General features: G+C 46.8%; 1 protein-coding gene across 2 annotated transcripts in view; it reads right to left on the bottom strand.

Annotated features, from left to right (window-relative positions):
• Positions 1–5,418: 5,418 nt before the first annotated feature.
• SLC5A11 (solute carrier family 5 member 11) overlaps positions 5,419–22,815 on the bottom strand; it is a 53,347-nt gene continuing 35,950 nt past the window's right edge. Inside the window, exons 9-16 of one of the 2 annotated variants that reach the window (XM_036825864.1) lie at positions 20,939–21,144; positions 16,875–17,010; positions 10,617–10,724; positions 10,128–10,278; positions 8,369–8,537; positions 7,756–7,971; positions 6,906–7,074; positions 5,419–5,720 (exon numbers count right to left, since the gene is read on the bottom strand). In XM_036825864.1, the coding sequence (XP_036681759.1) occupies positions 5,515–5,720; positions 6,906–7,074; positions 7,756–7,971; positions 8,369–8,537; positions 10,128–10,278; positions 10,617–10,724; positions 16,875–17,010; positions 20,939–21,144 (1,361 nt within the window). In that variant the 3' untranslated portion in view covers positions 5,419–5,514. The remainder of the gene's footprint in view (positions 5,721–6,905; positions 7,075–7,755; positions 7,972–8,368; positions 8,538–10,127; positions 10,279–10,616; positions 10,725–16,874; positions 17,011–20,938; positions 21,145–22,815) is intronic. The other variant, XM_036825865.1, reaches the window with a different exon arrangement.

Here is a 22,815-nt window from a genome sequence, read left to right as displayed (position 1 = left end):
AACCGTATAGAGAAAGCAAAGGTCTCGATGTATGTTGCTCATAAGCGTTGACACCTTCTTCAAGGAGCCCAGCTGTCCACAGTCAGGCATCTCTGCAGACCTTGGAGGTGCTTCCTCCAGGATGCCTGAGCTCACACTCAGGAGGGAGCTGGGACGCAGTGCTTGCCGAGGAGACGGCATTGCTGCCTGGGGGACGCGGAAGGGCCGTGATGAACAAATGATTCTGAAATACAGCAAACCCTACCCTCATTATTTTAAGAACTGTGTTCCTTTTCACTCTCCTATTGTTTGTAGCGATATCCCTGCCTCAACAGCTCCAATCTAAAGAAAAAGGAAACCTCCTTGCCCCTGTACGTGTGTCAGCGGCTGCTCTCCATCTTCTTGGATGGGCGAGTCATAGTGTGGGACGTCAGCTGTAATTGCACCACGGCGGAAGCACCTGCAAGATGCTGCAGAGATGTGATCACCCCTGCCGGGGGAGGCGCCACGTCGCTGTCACCTCGCCCTGGCACTACACGCGGGAGACGGGTAGACAGCTCTGTAATCTAATTTTTAAAATTTACTTATGTATTTATTTTTGCCTCGCAGCTTGCGGGATCTTAGTTCCCCGACCAGGGATAGAACCCGGGCCCCCCCCTCAGTGGAAGTGGAGTCCTAACCACTGGACCGCCAGGGATTTCCCGAGAAGTCTGTAATCTAAACCTACGTGGCCATCCCTGACCATCCAGGGAGGTGCTGGCCTCTAGGAAGATGCTGCTGGTATCTGCCCCTTCAGATTGCTTCCTTCCCTTCTCCATAGAACAGTTTCTCCTGGAAGCTTCAGTCCTGTGTACTCAGGCCTCTGTTCCTGCTCCCCAACCCACAGCTACACCAGGGTCGGGGACATGTGCCTCTCACCACACACCCCTTGCAAGCAACACCCATCTAGCCTGATCTTGATCCAGCACTTCAGAGACTGCAGGGGGTCGGGGCATCCCCCTGGCTGCCTTGATTGTGCTGGGCCATACCCTGTGGATTCCCAAGCGTTCAGATGCAATTGGAATGACTGAATCTCTGGACCTCCTTGATAGCCTTGGTTCCCTTGGGGACCCTTGTCCCACTCCTGGGGCTCCAGCTCCCAGTGCTGTCCTGAGCCCAGTGAGTCCCATAAGTGCTCTTACTTGAAAGTCTTAAGACAAACCCTCTTTCTAGGTTCTCTACCTGTGGTCTGTTCCCACCCTTCTGCCACCTGCACCGTGAGCCTGGTGCTGTGTAACCATATTCCGGAGCCTTCGCCCTCTTCTTACAGATGCCACTCTACCATCTCTTTACTCCAGGGTCTCAAGTGGGCTCTGTGCCTCATAGTCTAGAGGTCTTGCGCCAGACTGGGCAGCACCCCATTGACAGATATTTCTAGACCAATGGCTTCCACTTTTCTAATATCGTAGTGATGGAGCTGAGGATAAAGAAAGATCTGCTGGCATAGTGAAGCCACTGGCTCCAATGCAACCAAAAGGCAAAAAGTGGTCATGGAAATTCCCTGGTGGCCCAGTGGTTAGGACTCGGAGCTCTCACTGCCAGCACCCGGGTTCAATCCCTGGTCAGGGAACTATAATCCCACAAGCCATGTGCTGCAGCCAAAAAAAAAAAAAAACAAACGCAAACACGTTTATTATCTCATAGTTTCTGTGGGTCAGGAGTCCAGGCACAGCTTAGCTGGGTCCTCTCCCTGGGTCTCACAAGGCTGCAGTCAAGGGTCAGCCAGGGCTGGGGTCTCGTCTGGAGGTCCAACTGGGGAAGGACCCACTCCTAAGCTCCCTCAGGGTGTTGTCAGAAGTCATGTGCTTATGCTTGTAGGGCCACAAGGTCTGAGGCCCAGGGCTTCTTGCTGGCCGTCACTGAGGGGTTGCCCTCAGCTCCTAGAGGCTGCCTGCAGTTCCTAGTCACGTGGGCTTCCCTGGGGAGGCCGCTACTTCAGCAAGCCAGCAAGGACAGCCCCTAGAGTGAGTTTGCTAGCAAGACAGAGTCTACGTGCTGTGATACAATTACAGATGACATCTCATCACCTCTGCCGTATTGTATTGGTTAGAAGTCAGTCGCAGGTTCTGTCCACATTCAAGGGGAGGGGATTATACAAGGGCATGAACACCAGGAGGTGGGGATCACTGAGGGTCACCTTGGGGTCTGTCTGCCACACACATCAAAATGTCATTACAAATGACACGTCAGGGTATACTTGAGCCAAATATATTTTTGGAAGAACCAAAACAATTCATCAGGGTTCTGTTTTTACCCTCTATATTTGTATTTGAATTCAGTTTTCATACACATCAATAAATTATATCTGATGACCAAAATTTCTTTTTCACATCATTTCATGGTAGAAACAGCATTCTTCCTTTCATGCAAGGATGCCTAGAATTGAAGCCATGGCTTCTAAATAATTCTATGTCTCCTCCAGGTGAATACTGGCCTAGACCCTGGGGAACCAACCTGAACCATACGAATGTGGCCTCGGCCCCCAGGAAGCTTGCAAACAAATACCCAGGAAGCAGATAGAGACTGCGGAGTGGGGGAGCCGTGGACGCATGTGGGAGGCAGGCCCATCCTGGTGGAGAAAGGAGGGGGGAGGTGGGCCCTCCAGATGCTAGGAATGGCTTGTGAGGTGAGCGACAGCATGGAATTAGAGGGGGAAGCAGGCAACGGGCAAGGAATGAGACTGGTGAGGGAAGCAGGGGCTGGAGTGTGAAGATCCTTATAACTCATGTTTGGAGTCATCAAGGGGAGCTGCAGACACAGGAGGGGAGTGACTGTCGGATTCGTACTTTAGGTCCTCGTGGCTGCGATGCAGAAAATGGACTGAAGCGGGGACAAGACTAGCAGCAGGACACCCCGGAGAGAGGAGCCGGTGGGGCCCCGATAAGGTAGAGGCAGTGGGCAGATGAACACAAGATTAGGGAGACAGAGTCAGCATGATCTGGGGACTGATTGTGGGCCTTTCCCAAAGGTGAGAGCGGGTCCTATGGGCAGCCCTAGAGACCATCGTCTGTGGTCAAGGAGGGTTTGGAAGTTGCACAGTTTCCAAAGGGCAGAGGATGGGTGATGGATCAGGCATTCAGTCACCTCCACGAGCTCAGACCTCAAGGACTGACTTGAAGCAGGAATAGTGGGTGTTCCTGGGCAGGGGCGGGCAGCCAGGCCAGGGAGGGGGTGTGGCTGGAGGATATGAGACAAGGAGCCAGACATCTGTGTTCTGAAGGTCAGTCATCCCTTCATCCATTCACCAGGCTGTGCAAGGCATCAGTGTAAGCGATGCCTTCTGCCCTCGTGGAACTTTCTCGCTAGTTGGGAAGATGCTTAAGCAATCAATAATAAAGTGTGATACCTGCTTTGAAGATGCATGTCATAGTGGGTGTGGGATGACCGGGGAAGCCTTCCTGGAAGAAGTGATGTTTAAGCAGTGACTAGAATAAGAGGTAGCCAGGAGAGGAAGGGGGGGATCGTTTAGGCAGAGGGAAGAGCAGAAGCAAAGACCTACTTACTGGATATTTATGGGGCCCACTGGGTGTCAGCCACTGTGTTAGGCCCACAGGTGGGACAGCATGAGTGTGGTCTGACCCTAGACTGTGAAGGGAGAGCAATCAGAGTCGAAGCTGAAAAGAGGCCTGGCTGTCAGGGGTCTGGAAATTCCCATCCAGGTGTGTGGACTTGATCCTGGGAGCAAGCAGAGGGGTGGCTTGATCAGATTTGCTCTCTCTGCCTGGAGCTGGAGAATGTGCAAGATTAGAGGCAGGAAGGCCAGTCGGGACACTGGTGGCAGCGATCCAGGGGAGAGATGGCAGTGGCCTGAGCTACCACAGTGACAACTCCCACCAAAACGCACTTCTGACCCCAAACTGCAGCAGCAGAGGTCTCAGCATGGCAGGGGGCTGGGGGGGAGGCTTGGCTGAGGGGCAATTTGGGGAAGCCTTCTGGGCCTCCCACTCCCCTCCTTTGGCCCTTGAGAGGGTCACCCAGCCTCCCCTTGAGCCCACTTGCCCCAGACAGCAGCTCAGCCTCTTGCGGAGCCAGTTACAGGGTCTGGATAGCAGCCACGTTAGCAAACAGCTCTCCGTAGAGGCCCTTTCCTGGGAGGGCCAAGCAGCCTTCGTCCAACCCACAGCTGTCATCTGGATCCGTGTGGAAAAGCCAGGCCTCCGACTAGGATAGGTGTCGAGCTAATGCCTTTACCTTTGGACAAGGCTGGTCCAGGTGTTGAGGGCATCAAGTAGGAGCTCAAAAGATGTCATGAGTGACTGGATGAGCCAGTGACCCTCAGCCCCAGGGCTTCCTGTCCATGCTCCTGGGAGACGGGGCTTCCTGGAGAAGCTACTCATTCTCCAGTTGCTAAGCCAGTGAGTGGTTCTAACCCATCCCGCCCCCCAGCCCCCTTAATCCCAGGACTAGGGTACTATCTCATGGCCCTTGGCCACCCCAGAGTTGGTCTCAGGGCTAACTCTGTTGGCTGCCCCTGCCCTTAGCTGTGCATGTGGCACACACAGCCCCTACAGGTCATCCCACCAGACCCCACTGGGGCCCAGAATAGAGTCCTTAGGATGCCTGACTCCACAGAACAGGGGTGGCTGTTCTTCAGGTCAAAAGCCCTATTACCCCTTGTCCAGTAACGATTAATTGTGGAGTTGCCCATCCTGGCTACTTGTCTTAGGGAAGCATCATTGTGGAGAATCAAGCAAAGAAACCCAGGCTAAGGAAGAACTTGGGACGTGCACACAATTCCCTGATTTTTTTATGGCACAAGATTCCAGGGCACCAACTCAGGTCTATTTCCCAGAGATCATAGTGAGGGGCAAGTTTCACAATGAGAAAGCCTTTGGGCACCAACTATTCCTTCACCCAAAGCCAGCAACAGTGAAAGGCAGGAGATAGAATGCAGGTCCCATTCCCTGTGCTTGGAAGGTGAGCTGGAGAGAGTTCAAGTGCTAACAGTCAGCCCAGGGGATGTGGCTACCGGGGCGGGGGGGTGCTGGGCATCTCTTCGCTTGTCCAACCCTTTGAATTTGGCTATTGATGTTACATGATGGACAGGAAGAGTGAATAACTGGCCTTCTGAGACAAAGAAGGCTTTATGCCTCTCTCTTTTTCCAGCTTCTAGCCTTCATTCCCTTTTAAGAAAAACAGGGCTGGGACTTCCCTAGTGGTCCAGTGGCTAAGGCTCCGCGCTCCTAATGCAGGGGGCCTAGGTTCAATCCCTGGTCAGGGAACTAGATCCCACATGCTGCAGCTAAAAGATTCTGCATGCTGCAACTAAAGATTCCCGCATGCTGCAGCTAAGACCCGATGCAGCCAAATAAATAAATATTAAAAAAAAAAAAAAAAAAAGAACAGGGCTAACTAAATGTCATGTTGAAAGTGGCCCATAAACACCTTTGAAGCCTGGTGGTAAACAAACAAAGCTTTATTATTTTTTTTCCTTCATTAAAAAATTGGGGCATTGATAGCAGACTGAGAGCTTGGACCCCTGGGTTCACCCCCATGCTAAGCAAAGTAGCCCCAGAGAAAGATGGCACAGCTGATGCAGATGATGAGATTGACGTCCAGAAGGGTTTTCACCAAGGGGTTTTCATCCAGGGAAACTATGACGGGGTCTGCTCTGCTCGGCAGCTCCTCCTTGCCCTTGTTCTCCACCCCACAGAGCCACAAGAGGGCTTTCACCACTTTGGACTGCTTTTCGGTCATGTCACCTAAAAAGAACCCAGCAAATAAGGGTCATAAGGATGGGCTGTCTCTCCCAGGCAAGAGAGAAGAGAGACTGGGTGCGTCCCATGCACTGTGATAAATACTTTATGTTCCTTTTCTGGAAGGTATTCATTAAGACTTTGATTCTGGAAGACTCTTTAGTTCTAGAAGATTGGTATTTTGAGACTTTTCACCATCTTCAGGCACAGAATTTCAGATGAAAAGATAGAGACTCAGCCTAACTTGACCTAACTCAGCTGGTTAGCAGAGGCAGAGGTGGGTTTAGGACCTGTTCTATCTGACTCCCTCCCTGTATCGCATCGCCTGCCAGGAGGCTGAAGAAAGACGCGCACTCTTGCAGGGAACTCTCTTTCCCCATTCAGAGCTGGGTCTGCAAAATCAGCTGCGGGTGGAGCCAGGCGGGTGACGTATGGGAGTCAGGTGAGCTGATTTTCTTATTAAACACGTCACCTCTACCAAGAAAGATTCTCTCTCATCTTTCTTGAACCACATGGCCTTCTGGATCTATCCTTGAGTTTCCCACGGTAGGATGACATGGGTTCATATCCACAATTATTCTTTTTTTTAAAGCCATGTATGATGATTAATGACAACCACAGCCTTGGGTCATGGAGACAGTAGGGACTGGTGGGGACCCTGGCTAACTGTATATTCCAGGTCTAAGGAACAGCTGCTTTGCAGCTCCAGACAACTTTTGCCATGCAGACATATGGGCTCCATGTTGCCAGATATTCCAGTTTTTCAAGAGAAGATGGAAATCTGGAATTCTATGTGAAATCTCACCATTTTTGAATGTTAACTCACATCTTATTAAAAGAGTAGGTGAGCTAAAGCAAAATATGCCTGCAAGCTGCCAGTTTAAAACCAGTAATTTAGAGAATGCCAGCAGTACCCCAGCCTACCACATGGGGTTTTGTGAGATCAAATGAACCATGTTTTAGTAGGCACTCAACAAACACTGGCTCTAATTTTCCACCTGAGGCATCTGTTGAAAGTTACTAACCCTTCTAGTGGCCAGAGAGTGAGGAAGGACCAGACCCTGGGAGTCAGGCAATGCTAAAATTCCAAGTGTGCCCATATTCTGGCTTGTGATTTGGTAGAAAAATTTCCCCTTAATTATATGATGCTTCTTGAGCTTCCTACTGTAACTGAAGAGCGAGGCAACTCACAGCTGTGGGTTTTGGGCATGTTTTCTTGAACAATCTCGAACTGGATGTTGGTTCCGCTGGCCTCTGGTGTCCTGTTCTGAGAGAGGGTAAGAGGCGGGGGAGTTGCTGGTGGCACCTGTTCCTTCTGGACCATGGGGTCACGGCGAGTAAACCAGGTCAAGCGACTGACCTACAGAGCAGAGATGAACTGTGAGATGGGGGTGGGGTGGTGACGTTCATCCCTTTCTCCCACCGCCTTCCAACCCCAAGCTCAGCCTTCACATCTGAGTCTCTCCCAGTCTTGCCCTCTCACTCCACCCTCCAACAAGCTTCAGCTCCCAGCACTCTTCAGAATCAATGGACATTTCCCCCACTCAGTCCCCTATCTTGCTTTGACAGCCCTAATTCTCCAGTGGGGATCTCACCCTTCCTCATTCTAGTCCCCAGAGCTTAACCCTAGCCCGTGGGTGTGGGGGGAACCCGGTGATCAGCATTCAGCTCATCCATTTCTCTGGCCACAGGGACTAAGTTGGTTCATGGGTGATCATGTGTCTTGAGCTGACTCCATCAACGGGCATGAGGAACTTCACTGGAAATGCTGGGACAAAAATGCTTATGCTTTTGCTTAATGAGAATAAGAGAGGATGTATCCCTAAAAGCTGCTGGGCCCACAAGGGGCCTGAGAACAGAAGGAGAGGTGAGAGATGAATTCTGATGGTCTTTTCAGTGTCCTGAAATCAAGTTCTTCCCAAGACCCAGCCCTGGACTTTTCAGCTTTTGGAACAATCAGTCCTCTTCACTGAAGTCAGTTGGGTTTTCTGTCACTAGCAGTGAAGGGTCTCAATGGATACAGTGTCAAACCCAAAAGTACCATCTCCTTGGAGGGCGGCTCTGTGAACCAGCTTACGGCGGACACAGTGATCAGGGTGACGGAGGACAGAATCATGGAGAAGTAGAGGTAGTGGACATCCTTTACCACAGCTGGCCGCTCATCTGGCTGGTCACACCGAGGCTGCACGTAAATGAAGTCCAGGACCAGCCGAACCAAGCCTAGGAGAAGGCCTAAGATGAGACCGAAGAAGGCACCCTGCGAATCAGAGCAAGGCCGTCTTAGACACGGGCAGGGCTGTGGGGCGGCCGGCACAGGCTTCCAGAAACCTCAGCAAGCTCCCTCAAGAGCGTGGCTTTCTAGTGACGGTCACAGCAGGGGTCAGTGATTCGAAAAGGGCTGGAGATACTTATCTGTTTATCTTTTACATATAATTAATCAATTACATATAATTCCCTGTTAATTCAGCTTCCCTGTTTAAGCACAAAATGCATCAAAATAGAACCCTCATTGCTTTTTTTCAAAAGCCAGGGAGCACCCTCCCTGTATCTTCCTCCACAGAACTCATCCTCCCTAATGACACCTGACATCCTCATGTCCCTCTCCAGTCCCCTTCTCTCCCATCTGATGGGCTGAAGGGCTGATCCAGAGCTACCTTTTCGTTGGTCCGCTTCCAGAAACATCCCATGATGAAGACCACAGCCACGGGAGGCTGCAGGTAGGAGCTGATGGACTGGATGTAGATGAAGAGTTGGCCGCCCTGGCTGGCCTGGACCACAGGGATCCAGAGGATGGAGACCAATACCAGCAGCAACACAAACACCCTGGTGCCGGATGGAGAGAGACACCCGCCCATTAGTGTTTTATCTCCCCTGAACACTTCTCTCTCTTTTTTATAGCTTTTCGGAGGTAGAATTTATATACCATAAGATTCACCCATTATAAGTGTGCAATCCAGTAACTTTTAGTAAATTTATAGAGTGGTGCAACCAACACCACAATCAAGTTTTAGAACTTCCATCACTCCGAAAAGTCCCCCCATGCCCATTTACAATTTATTCTTGTTCCCACCCTAAATAAGCACTTATCTACTTCTGTCTCTATAGGTTTGCCTTTTCTGGACGTTTCAAATAAATGGTATCATACAATATGTGGTCTTTTGCAGTTGGCTTCTTTCACTTAGCGTGTCTTAGCATGAGGTTCATCACATATCATGTATCAGTATTTCATTCCTTTTTATTGCTGAAAAATATTCCATTGAGTGGATACGCCATTGTGTACCATTGTTTACCCTTCACCCATCAGTGGACATTTGGATTGTTTCTACTTTTGGGCTATTGTGAAAAATGCTGCTATGAACATTTGTATACAAGTCTTTGTACAGCCAGATGGTTTTATTTCTAGGGATGCAATTGCTGGGTCACATGGTAAGTTTATACTTAGCTTTTTAAGAAAATACCAAACTGCTTTTGAACAGTTGAACCATTTTACATCCCCACATGCAATGCACTAGAGTTCCAACTTCTCTGCCTTCCTGTCTGCCTTTTTGATTATCGCCATTCTAGTGGGTGTGTAGTGGTATCCTGCAGGAACTCTCTAGACTACAATCTTGCTTTTTAGATTATTCTAGATTACAAGTCCTTTGTCAAATATATGGCTTGCAAATATTTTCTCCCAATCTGTGGCTTGTCGTCTCATTTTCTTAATGGTGTCTTTTGAAGCAAAAAAGGTTTGGGTTTTGATGAAGTCTAATTTCTTTTTTTTTTTTTTTAATGGATTATGCTTTTGATGTCATACCTCTCCCTAACCCAAGGCTGAGACAGCCCTTAGGTACACCTTCTTGAGGGGCAGAGTCCCAAGATGCTTATTAGCATATATTTTACATAAAATGTACATGCCACTCACTTCGGTCATTTTCATTCCCCCCATTAGATATCAGGACTTTGCACAAGACTTGTTAGAGAAACCTTGCCCCCAACCCCCAGAACACCCTTCTCCCTTTTACCTGGCTAACTCCTGTTCACCCCTCAGGTCCCAGTCCAAGTTGGAGACTTTTCCTCTGACTCCCTAGGTCTCCTGGCTCCTCCATCATAACATTCACTGTGGTTATAACTACCTGTTTACTTATCCTTTTCTTCTTCTAGCTCCACAAAGGCAAAACTGAGTCTTTTCTTTTCACTGCTATATGCCCGGCACCTGGCACGTAGTAGGTGCTCACTGAATAGCTCTTGAAGGAATGAACGCCTTACTCATCCACGGAGCCCTGATGTACTTCACCTTTGCCATCAGAGGAGGCTGAGACAGCCTGGAGAAGTCGAAGGCTGGACTTGCCCTCTGGGTGGCTCAGCTTTCTCCTCCCTGGGTTATCTGGACTTTTCACACCCCTGCCTGGCCCCAACCCAGTAAGACTTTACCTGCCCACAATCATGAGCTCCTTCTCAGATGCCCGAGGCCGGAGATGATTCCAGAGGTCCATGGTGAAGATGGTGCTGGCACTGTTAAAGATGGAGGTGAGGGAGGACATGAGCGCCGCCACCATCACGGCCATCATGAGCCCGCGGAGCCCTGGGGGCAGAAGGGAGGTCTTTGGGCCTCAGGCTTTTCCTGCCTTCACCGCTGACCCCATTTCCCAGGCCCATAGCCAGCTGGTCTCGAGAGGTTCAACTCGGAGGAGGCGGAACTCAGGGGTGGGAGCCGACAGGAGGGACTCAGAGGGGTGGGTGGGGCAGAGCCCCCTGTGTAGCCAGGGCTGGAGCTTTATCTGGGGGCTTAGTTCCTCAGCCCAGAGCGCATTCTTTCCCACAGCCCTCCCATCTTGTCCCCTTCCTCAGATTAGAGCCCAGCCAACGTCCTCCTTTCTGGGTGCCCCGGGGGGACTCAACTGAGGGGTGAGGGACCATTACCTGTAGGCAGGAGTTCCAGCACAAGTTTGGGATACGCGATGTCAGAGCAGCCGGCGGGGTTGCTACAGACCTTCTGGCAGATTTCTGGGTCTGCACAAGCCACTTGGTCTATAGAGGAAACAAGCCCAGAGCTGAGCAGGCGGACCCTCAGAGCCCCAGGCTTGGCCAAAACACGGCCTGGCGCAGGCCAGCACCAGGAGACAGGGTTACTGTATATAAGTGTACAGTTCAATGAAATAAAAAGGAGCCTAGACTTGATAAACCATGGCCTTGTTACTTAACCATTCTGGACCTCAGTTGCCGTCTATCTGCAAAACTGGGACAGTAACAGAACTCTACTTCATAAGATTATAGTGAGGATTGACTGAAATGATGTACATTACACGCTCAGCACAGAGTCTGGGACACAGGAAGTGCTGAATACATTTCAGCTGTACTATTGTAACCCAAAAAAAGCCGAGACACCTCACGGCCGGTCTCAGCACAGAGCCCTACATTAGGCTCCCTAAGCCCCCCAAAAGGACACAAGCAATTTACATCTTTACCTAAGTTCATCGGAAGTGCAAAGGAGAATGCCATCACTTGACACATGGCAAATATTTTAAAAGCTCCTCTTTTCCCCATCTCCTTCTCAATAGTATACATAGTTCAACAGCTGTTCCTCATTTTAGACTCATAAGAACCCAACCAGGCTCTGAATTTCTCTCTCCTCCTCTTTCTCCATTTCTGTATCAATTCTTTTCTCTCCTGAACAGCATTTTGATTTTCTAGTGTAAATCCATCCAGACTTCCTGGCACCTCTAGTTCTTCATCTCTATCATGATGAACACATGCCAAGCTTAGAAGCATAGACCTCCTGCTTGGAAGACAGAAGAAGAGATTTAAAAATTATACGAGTGTGTGGCGCAGAGTAGATGCTCGATACATTTTTCTTGGGGAGAGACTAGCTATCTCATTATTAGTGTAATCTTTACAGAGGGGAAGAGACCTGGTTATAATCACCCAGCAAGGTCATGTCGGAGACAGAACAGGTCTCTCCATCCAATCCAATCTTTCAGAGGAGGAAGGCCAAGAGAGTGCAGGTTGTTTCAGTGGTATGGCACGTGTGTCTGAATGATAGCTTTCTTGTTACTTTCTGTCTTCCTCAGCTCCGCATATCTGAGCTGAGCCACGCTCCTCACCACCAGCTCAATGCCAACACAACACTACTTACCCCCGCTGGACCACTTATAAATCCTCAAGTCGGGACTTCCCTGGTGGCACAGTGGTTAAGAATCCGCCTGCCAATACAGGGGACACGGGTCCGATCCCTGGTCCAGGAAGATCCCACATGCTGTGGAGCAACTAAACCCATGCGCCACAACTACTGAGCCTGCACTCTAGAGTCTGTGAGCCACAACTACTGAAGCCCACACTCCTAGAGCCCGTGCTCTGCAATAAGAAAAGCCACTGCAGTGAGAAGCTGCACACCAAAACGAAGAGTAGTCCCCGCTCGCTGCAACTAGAAAAAGCCCGCGTGCAGCAATGAAGACCCAACGTAGCCAAAAATAAATAAATTTTAAAATAATTTTAAAAACTAACTAACTAAATAAATCCTCAAGTCTCTTTGGCCAGTTGCATCTAGGAATAATTCCCATGAATAACTCCTAGACCCTCCCTCTGCCCAATCCAAAGGCCTCTGTCCTTCTTCCTCATTCTGATGAGTAACACTGCCTTCCATCCCACCTTCTGTGGCAAGTGGGAACTACCTCGAGCCTCAGTTTAGGGGTGGGCTTGGAGCCCTTCACTGCCCACACCCATCTCCTCCCCGGTTCTGATGCAGTATCAACGTCATGATGGTCATGTAGCTGAGGCCTCAAATTCACAAGTGGCCTCAAATAGAGATGTTTGACAGTATCTCCAGATGAGGTGGTATGTCTAGTCTTTATATTTTTGTATGTGTTAAAACTGTTAATTTAATAAATGTAAACATTTAAAGTACACCATAACTTTAAAATCTAATATTGTTGGGTTTTTTTAATTAAAAAAATTTTTTACTGCAGTATAGTTGTATAGTATACAAGTTTACAATGTTTCAGGTGTACAGCAAAGTGATTCATATATAAAGAGAATATATATATATATATGTAAAAAGATATGTAACCCTGTGCTATATAGTAGGTCCTTGTTGTTTATTTTATATATAGTAGCGTGTATCTGTTAACCTCAAATCCCTAATTTATCCCTCCCCTAATATTACTGATTCTTTTTTTTTTTTGCCACACCATGTGGCTTGTGGGATCTTAGTTCCCCAAGCAGGGATCGAACCTGGGACCCCTGCAGTGGAAGCGTAGAGTCTTTACCGCTGGACCACCAGGGAATTCCCGATCCTTCATTTGCTTTTTTAAGATAGCATAATACCTAAGAAATGGAAATCACCCCAGGCCACTTCATCCATTAGGAAGCCCAAGGACTATCTGGTCTTTGTAAAGTTTCTCCACTCACTGTTATGTCTTCTCAAAGCTGGGACCCTTCCCTCCACTTACATCCACCAATGGGAGAGGAAATGGGTGCTGTGGCCACAATTCATAATACGAGTAACAATTGCTATGGAATAAAAGTAGATGCCTCCAAAACTCTGATTCAGCCTTAGACAAAATTAAGGCCGCAGACCAAAAATGATATTTGACAGGAAGTATTGAGAAGAAACAACCTGGTTGAGAAAAATGCTTTTGAGAGGTCAAAGTTCTTGGCTTGTTTATGACTTGTCTGCGGAAGTTTAGGAGAAGATTAGAAAATAGTTATATTCCTGTGGCCAGAACATGGTACGGGGCCTCCCAAGCGGGGCGAAGATCTTGTTTATGTTCAAATCTTCTGGGTTTGGACTCTTGTTGTCCAAAAGCTCCTCTCTTCAAGGGACACCAAGAAGGAACAAGACTCCCCCTGAAATAATTCATTTAATGACCTAGTTTTTGTTTAACCTTCTAGGAATGCAACCTTCAACCACGAAACACGTGACAGACACAAAGTTTATAAAGCATGTTTAGGGAAGAAAATTGTGTTTGTTCATTCAGGCTAAAGAATATGTTCATCATAGGGGAACTAGTTGGCTCAGCTAAGTTATAAATGAAACCAACAGCCTTGTGATTGTTAACCCACCATTCACTAATATCAGCTCACCTGTCTCGGGTGAATTAATCAACCATTTCATATATGGAGTGGATTCCCTTGTCAGATCCTATGATGCTTGAAATAAAGGATGGCCCTAGCAGAGTCCAATCCAAACACAGCACCAAACCTCCTTCTTCCAAATGCCAACATTCATGGAAGTTCACTATGACTCGGATGCAGCAAATAAACACTGTACATACACCTTCTCATGTAATCTTCACAACTCCATGGGGAAGATATTGCTATTATACCCATTTCAGAGACAAGTAAACTGAGGCCCATAAAGACTAATAATATCCCCAAATCATAAAGCTAGTATCATGGATAGGATTCAAAACCATAGCTTATTCCAAAGCTCAGGTGGAGATGATTGGCTTTGTAAACAGGAACATTTCTAGACTCTTGTGTTTCATTGTTTTGAGGGTTGTTTTGTTTCTTTCTTGGTTTCCACTAGAGTTCCTTTATAAGTGGGCGCTATTTCTTGGACGGACTAAGTGGAAGAGGATGTTGTCCAGGTTCAAGAGAGCTCAGGATCAGAGCATCCTTTTAGGCAGTGCTGGACCCATTTGAAGATTCAGCAGGTTGCTGATGGAGCTGAGATGGAGAGAAGAGTGGAAATGGGTAGGAACAGTGGCTTGGCCTGGCACCTGGCCCTTTAGACCAGGGCTTCTCAATCTTCTGCCGGGCACCACCCCCAGAGATTCAGATTTAAAAGGTCTTGGACGGGATCTGAAAGTTTGCATTTTTAACAAGTTCCAAGGCAACCCTGATGCTGCTAGACTGGGAACCACACTTTGAGAAGCTCTAGTCAAGACCTTCAAATACACCGCACCCACCTCACCATCTCCACCCTACCTCACTCTCTTAAATTCCTTTTGCACTACTGCTAGTACCAAACGCTAGAGTGTTTTGATATCAATTTTCTCTTACTTTTTCACGAGTACCAGACTCATCTGTTACGTTATAAACTCCCTAGGCACATGGAATGTGACATTATGTTTCACTTAACAACCATTATTGATTGGCTGACTGCTAAGAGTGAGGGTCAGGGTCTTGTTATTGATCATCCTGATACTGGTCCAAAGCTTAAGATGTGATTTCCTGAGAGAGACAGTAGCATGATTAAGAGTCAGGTATTGGAGGCAGATGCCCCTGGATTTAAATCTTGGCTTACCCAGCACTAGCCAAGTAACTTCCAGCAAGTCCCCTGACCTAGGAGTGATCTAGAGTCCTCTTTTTTCCTTAACAGCTTCATCCAATCCATCATTCATCTGGTTGGCTCTGCTCTAAATTATATTTTCAAACCATCCACATGAATACACTGTTGCCTCTTCACAGAGGCCTTCCCTGGAAACCCTGTCACAGGAGCCCCTGCCCAGCATTCCCTGTGATGTTTCCCTATGCATTTTCCTCACAGCATTTAGCACAATCAATGAATAGCTCACTTACGTATTTTTGCCTCCTTCACCACTAAAGCGTAATCCCCCCCCAACAGCAGGGATACTGTATGTCTTGTTCCCTTATGGATCTCCAGGCTCTTCTAGAAAAAGGCCTGGCAGATAACTGGCTTTCAACATATTTGTTGAATCCACGGAAGAATAATAAATGAGTGAATCAATTAATTTCTCTGAGCTTTAATTTCTTTCTTTCTTTTGACCACACGGATTGCTGGATCTTAGTTCCCCGACCAGAGACTGGACCCACACCCTCGGCAGTGGAAGTGTGGAGTCCTAACCACTGGACTGCCAGGGAATGCCCTGATTTCTTTATCTATAAATGAAAATAACAATAGTACCTATCTCATAAGGTCCTTTTGAGGAATCAATGAGATAAAACATGTATAGAATAATAAAAGTGAACACTTCTATAGTGTTTACCATGTGCCAGGAACTGTTTTAAGCCTTAGGAAATATTATCCCCATTTTACAAGTGAGGAAACAGAAGCACTTAACAGAAATTAAGTGATTTATTCAAGGTCACAGGAGCCAGGAAGTGGCAGAGCCAAGATTCAGGCAAGGCATTTCAGATCAGTGTTCATATTCATAACCGCCACACTCTACTGCAAAGCTCGTCACACAGGCACTGGCCCTTAGCACAATGAATGTTGGCTGCTTTACACCACTTTCTTTGTTCATATGTCACCTTGCCCCTTAGCTGTATATTTTCCATCAAGTCACCATAAAACCAAGATCCCAGTTCTTATCCACATCTGGGATTTTTCAAGCCTTGTGCCGCTTCCCTGGAAAGAGGACCCATGGCTCTGGGTTCGTCATCCATCAGGGCTGGAGAAGCGCAATCCCAACATCTGGCACCACAGACGGCTCCCCATCCTTTCTCTTCCCCAAGTCCTTCCACCTAATTCATAGTTCTAAATTATTTTGACAAAACTTCTGGACTAACCATTTCATCCTACCCTTCCTTTACCTCTGCAACATCATGTAAGATAAGGCATAGGGGAGGGAGATTTCTGCCCATTTGAGTTAATAACAGCTTTGGTCAATACAGGGTTAAACTTAATGAGGCAGAAAGGAGCTTTCTTCCACACAGATCACCAGTTCCTGACATCACGGGGACTCCCAATAACATCCCCCACCCCTAGTCCTGTTTAACCCCCATGCTGCAAACCTCATCCCTCTACCAAGTTAAAAAAAAAAAAAAAAAAAAAAGCTAAGGCAAATACTCTAGAGGTTTTGATAACCCTGATTTTGTTAAGAAAAGGAACCCCCAAAGGGTTCTATTGGGCCGAAGTTGCCAAACCACTGGGTTCAAACATTGAAGTGTGAGGGGAGCCCTCACATGAGATTTCAGGGAGCTGACATCTGGAACCATGAGATCTTAGCCTAGTTTGTGGTTTCAGAAAATATATAGTTGAGGCAAGGTCAACTATAGGTCTCCATTCAGTTTGGCCTGGGACGTTTATAGGACGTTCCCATTGAACCAATGTTGGGAAACAGCACTGAGTCAGTAGTTGCCGGGATGGAGACACCACAGCTGAATCACCAGGAAGGGACTCCAGCTGCATTCTTGAGGGGCAGTCAGTAATATGTTCAGAACACTTCACAGGGTCTGAGACTCACAGACAACCTGTCCTCCCAAATGTCTTCTTACCTGGAAAGAGGACACGGCTGACCATACCAGGGAACACCATGATGAAAAGGGGCAGGACCTTCAGGTATGCGGCCATCAGAGAGCCTCCTTTGGCATGGGACAGGTTCTTGGCAGCCAGAGTCCGCTGAACAATCACCTGGAAAACAGTGGTGTGGTTGGAAGTTGAGATAGCTTTCTCTTAAGGCCAATTAGGTGTGCATGGCTTCTTGGTAGGCATAGTAGACCCAGGAGCTTGGTTTGCCTGCCTTCTCTAAGGAAACATCTCTCCTATTCTCAATCCCTGTGATCCAGTGGTCCAGTTGGGGTAGCTATACCAAGGCAGAGAAATCAAGAACGGGAAGGAGGATAGAAGAGGAATGCAAATACTTTGCTAGGAGTGATGAGTTAAGAGAAAGAGAGGATCTGAGATATTGCTACCAACAGGATTGGCATGTCTGGACTTGTAGTTACTGCATACGGTGTGCCTAGGTCTTATCCTAACCCCCTTCTCTCTGTTGGGTGGCATAAGGTAGGACTTGTTAAGATTCATCCACTTAGAACAGATTGGTGGTTGCCAGAGACAAAGGGTGGCGGGTGGGCAAAATGGATGAAGGGGACCAAAAAGTATAAATTTCAGTTATAAAATAAATAAGTCCTAGGGATGTAGTGTACAGCATGGTGACTATAGTTAATAATACTGGATTGCATATTTTTAAGTTGCTAAGAGAATAGATCTTAAAAGTTCTCATCACACACAGAAAAGGTTTCATCACAAGAAAAAGAATTATATCAATAACTGTATGGTGATGAATATTAACTAGATTTATTTTGGTGATGATTTGGCAATATATACCAATATCGAGCAACTAAAAAGATTTATCCACTCAAAGGGAATGACATGTTCTAGAGTGTTTTCTGAGTAGAAAACTGGTCCCCCAAAATCCTGCTCCAGGCTTCAGATTGAATCTACATGAACTCAGAACTTTCTCTACTATTTCCTTAGGCTTTGGATCTTGAAGCATCTGGAGAAGTTGCAGAGGCCTTGGTGAGTTACTAGAGCTTTTATGAGTTGGTTCAGCGAACTGTGGACAAGAGGAGTGAAATGTCATGACCATTATGGTGCTATGGTGAGCAGGACAAAGTGGGAATTCTTCCCATTTTTTAAAATAATGTTCATCAATGGCATAGGCTTCCTAGAGCGTCCTGCTTCTTCTTTTGAAACCCATTCCCTCTCCACAAGGCTACCCTGTCATCTTGGGTACAGAATCTGCCTGATCCAGGGGGAGGCACCTGACCCACCCCTGGCCAATCAGAGCCCTTATACAGGGTATTTGGATTTGGGACTTGGAGAGTTGTCAGTCTCTTTGCAGATGGTCTGCAGTGAGAGACCATGAAGTCAGCAGGTAAGAGAGAAAGACAATGGAGAAAGAAACCAGAATAAGTTCCAGCAGTTTCTGAAGGCTAGTTCAGCTTCCTGACGTTTGTATTCCATGAGCTAATAAATCCCCTACCCTCTTCCTAAGCTGGTTTAAATTTGATTTTTTTTTTTTCTGTGTCTTGCAACCAAGTGTACCCTCACCTGCACAGATTATTATTATTTGTTTGGATGCTGTCAGTGAAAGACTCTAAAACGTGGCGTCAGCTTATGTGAGGAAAGGTGGAGGAGCAGTGAGTTTCCCTCTATCCAGAGCTGGGAAGTCAGCTGTTTAACTGTTACCTGTCATTTCTCAGGACTCCAAACATAACACCTGTTGGGCTTTCTAGAACAGTTAAGAATGTGATAGTTACATGGAACGATACAGCAGCTATAGAATACGTTTTACTGCTTCATTAAGGTGCCAAAAGAGGCACGCAAGCATCAATCCTTGTCGGTCCATCTGGAAGCAGAGAGGAAAGAATTTAGAGCTTTGGAAAACCAAGCCCTTCCGACAGGAGATCCAAAGCTGTGACTGAAAAGAATGCTGGCTTTTATTCCCACGAAGCGGCGCCTCCAGATGTGAATCTGAGACAGCTGAGTAAGTTTTAAGAGAGTTGTTCAGCTCAAAACCCCACAAGCCCTGGGGAGAGGGTGTCGCCCTGTAGGACAACCCCCGGACCCAAGTAATGGAGCATGACTCGTAGGAATGTTATGAAAATCAATGAGTTAACATATAGGAAATGCTTGGATCAGTTACTGGTACATGGTCCAGCATCAATCAATGTTGGTGTCATTACGATTATCAATGGTGAGTTACCTCTTCCGTCCCTGCCCGGGAAGATGAGGAACACGCCCCCAGTCTGTGAACAGCGAATGCTGCTTTGTCTTTCTCCTGCTCTGAAATGCAGCAGCAGCACAATGGACTAACACAGTCTCTGGACTCAACAGAATTCAGCTCAGCAGCCACAAAACCAGAAGTCATGGGGTCCAAGGAGGGCTTGGGTTTCTGGGCCCTCTGGCCCTGCCTGCCATTTGGAAGAAGATCAAGTCATCCTGGATTAAGTCCCCAGGCTCTTGAACAATGCGAGGTGGGCTGGAGGTGGGTTTCAAGGTTTGCACACTGGAGTCCCAGCTAGTAAGGGTGTGAGGCACCTCAAGGAAATATTTGTACGCATTAATAAATATAAGCTGTTGAGCCACGTCAAGAGCCGTGGCATAAACCCACAGCAAAAAATGTAAATGGTTTAAACGGTGTATTAAATGCCCCTGCAACAAAAGGGATTGTGAGCAAATTCCTAATGCTTCCCTTTTGCGCAATTATTAGTAACCCCACTAATGAGGAAACAGAGGCTCAGAGATCTTAGACGGTGTCCCGAGGTTTTGCCACCTGAACTTGATTCCAGCCCTGTTAAGGTTAAAGCCCAGGCTGTTAGCCTCCGTCTGAGCTGTCTCCCAGGGTCTCTCCAGCCTGAGATTTGCTAACGAAGAGGAGGAGTGCTCTCTCTTAAAGGGGCAGTATCGCACCCGTCTCTAGCTCTTGGTTTCTAGCTCTTTACTCAGGAGTTCTGACCCTTGGGGTGACCTGGATTCACTCTCTGCAGCGTCCCCTCCATCAATTCAGTGGTCCGACTCCATGATCATTATTTAAAGTCTCATCAGCCCTGAATATGAAATAGGGCTTCCAAAATGGCACGCAGATCTCTGATCATTAATGTAATGGAAAAAACCATTTCAACAGATGATATATTCACAGGGTTTGAAACCTGAGAAAGTATAAACAGGTGTGCAGTGAAATGGCTCCCATCCATCCTGGCACATCTGCCCACCTCCCTGCCCACAGGTAACTGCTCTTAGTTTTATATACATCCATCCGGAGTTTCCTTCAGCACATACAAGCAAATGCAAATATGGATTCTATCCGCCCCCCTCAACCTTTTAACACCAAAGGGCTTATTATACACACCACAGTGCCTTTTGCTTTTCTAATTTCTTTTTTCACACCAGTTATATATTTGCTGTAAGGGCTCTGCTTTGACGTGTCCCTCTGCCTAAAACTCTCTTCCCCAACAATCACCAGAGCCCACACACTCTCCTGCTTAGCTCAGAGGTCACTTCTCAACCACGACTCCCCTAATCACTCTATTTTAGATGACACTCCCACACCCTCCATTTCCCCCGCTCTGCTTGTTTTGTTTTTTTTTAATGACAGTTATCACCTTTGAACGTTCCCCATAATGTATTTATTGCCGGTCTACCTCCACCAGAAGAAGGTGAGCTCCGAGAGCCTGTTTGATTTGTTTCCTTGTGATTTCCAAGTGGCTGGCACATAGAGGACACCTAGTGAGTATTTGTGGAGCAAATAATACCAATACCAGTTTTCACCTCTCTTTAAAATGTTTCATCTCTTTTGCTTACTGGATCTTTCCAGACATCCAGCAGGATGTATCAAGCTCTCCCCTTTGCAAATATCAGCAGCTTTGGATTTGCCATGACATGAGCAAGAATAAGGAGATAACATGTAGAGCAGTAGAGAGAAAGAAGTTCTCAAGGATGTTTGGGGAGAAACGCAAATAAGAGAACAGATAGCGGGAGAAAAAAACCCAGCCTCCAGATACTCCAAGGAAGGAAGCGTCCCAGAGAGCACCTTGCTCAACCTGCTGCCCTGTACCTGATCGGTGCACCAGTACCAGAGGGACGGGATGGACATTCCAAATAGGATCCCAGGCCACGGGAGATCAGATGTCAGTGGGTCTCGGAAAATATGGAAGGCATCTTCCCGGGGCAGCCCGCAGCTGCTGTTCCCACTCCGGTTGCTGGCCACAGCCAAGAAGTATTTCTCTTCCAGGGCTTCCAACCCGCCGACTGCAGCAAAACCTAGTATTCAGAGGAAACCCAAATTTGCCAGGAACTCAGACTGATCCACAGCAACTCATGAGGGGATGGTCGGAGATTGGTGAAATCCTACTTAGAACAGAGATACCAAGGAAAGTTAGTTGACTTAAAGGTTCTTCGCCTTCTTTTTTTTTTCTTTTCATGCCTTTGGTAGTGACTATGGATTGCTTCTCAGAATAATATTTCTAAATATACAGTACAAAATACACAGATTGTAAAGGAAACCAAATATGTTGAAGGCACCCATCAAACCATAAAAACTCTGACACAGTAATTTATTTATTTGCTCCATTAAGTAGAAAGACCCCACAGTGGGTCAAATAACAATTTAGTTTTAAAATAACCATGGACACAGTGTTTCAATACATCAGAAGCAACTGTAAAAACATTTGGATAAAAACCTCGGGGGGGGGGGTACGTTTTGGTATCAAAGTCACAGATATTGCAAATATTCGTGTGGTTTGTTGCCTACACTAATAATTGAAAGATGCTAATATGAAAATAGAGATGAATTTCTTTCCCATCCAAGATTCACAAAACCCCTGAATTCTGTCCAGGCTAAGAAAGCCTGCCTTAAGGAAACATTCTTTCACCTCTGAACTTCTTCTCAGCTACTCTCAATTCATGGTATCACAAAAGTGGTCCAAGTAACTTATGGCCTTGAGCAAGTCACTTCCCTGTCTGAGATTTGGTTTCCTCATCTGCAGGTGGGGATAATGTAGCACCAACCTCACAGGGCTGGAGAAAGAGTAAGTGAGATAATGCACATAAAATGCACAGCATCTGGCACCAATGTGTGTTGTCCTTAAAAAATAATAAAGCACTGCAATTTGCAGATAATTTGCTTCTTTTCATTAATTGAACAGATTCAAGATTATCCCCAAAACAGCATTGCTCTCACTGGATTATGTTCTGGAGGGTTGTGTTTGTCTTTTTGTTGTTGTTGTTTTGTTTTTTTTCTTGTGTTTTATTTTTGGTTTTTTGTTTGTTTCTTTTTTTTTTGGAAAGAGAAAGGGTTGATGTTACCACTCGAGTAGGAGTGATATGTAACCTGCAGCCTGGCTTATCTTTGCTGAAGATTGTGGTGAACAGTGGCTACTGGGGGAAAAATATTGTGATGATAAATTTTTGTCATACTTTTTTTTTCCCTGAAAAATTATTTTGTGGTAGTGGGAGGGAGGGAGGTTTTACTAATAATTGGACCTGCCCATCTGAGTGTGTAAAGCACATACATATAGATAATATCAGGTAGAAAGGCTGAGAAAAGAATCACCCCAGGATGGGTGAAAATAAAGTAGGCAGAGCATCGTAAACTTTAATGTACCCACGAATCACCTGGGAACCATTAAAAAGCGTATCCTGATTCAGCAAGTCTGCAGTGGTGCCTGGGATTCTGTCCTAATGGGCTCCCAGTTGACACTGATGCTGCTGGCCCATGGACCACAGTCTGAGTAGCACCCATGTAGGAGACATCAGGGTACCAGATGAAATTTGGAATCCTCTTGGTATAAAGGAAAGTGGGGGAATCTTGATTTCAGTCACTTTAATAAGTTCCATTTTAGGTTAGTTTTTCAGTTTCTCTTGTTTTTTGTTTGTTTGTTTTGTTTTCCCTAGATAACCAGTCATCTACAAATAATAAGAATTTTGTCTTTT

This window comes from Balaenoptera musculus, chromosome 15, assembly GCF_009873245.2.
Source record: "Balaenoptera musculus isolate JJ_BM4_2016_0621 chromosome 15, mBalMus1.pri.v3, whole genome shotgun sequence".
Taxonomy (NCBI): Eukaryota; Metazoa; Chordata; class Mammalia; order Artiodactyla; family Balaenopteridae; genus Balaenoptera; species Balaenoptera musculus.
This window is presented reverse-complemented; position numbering and strand designations above follow the sequence as displayed.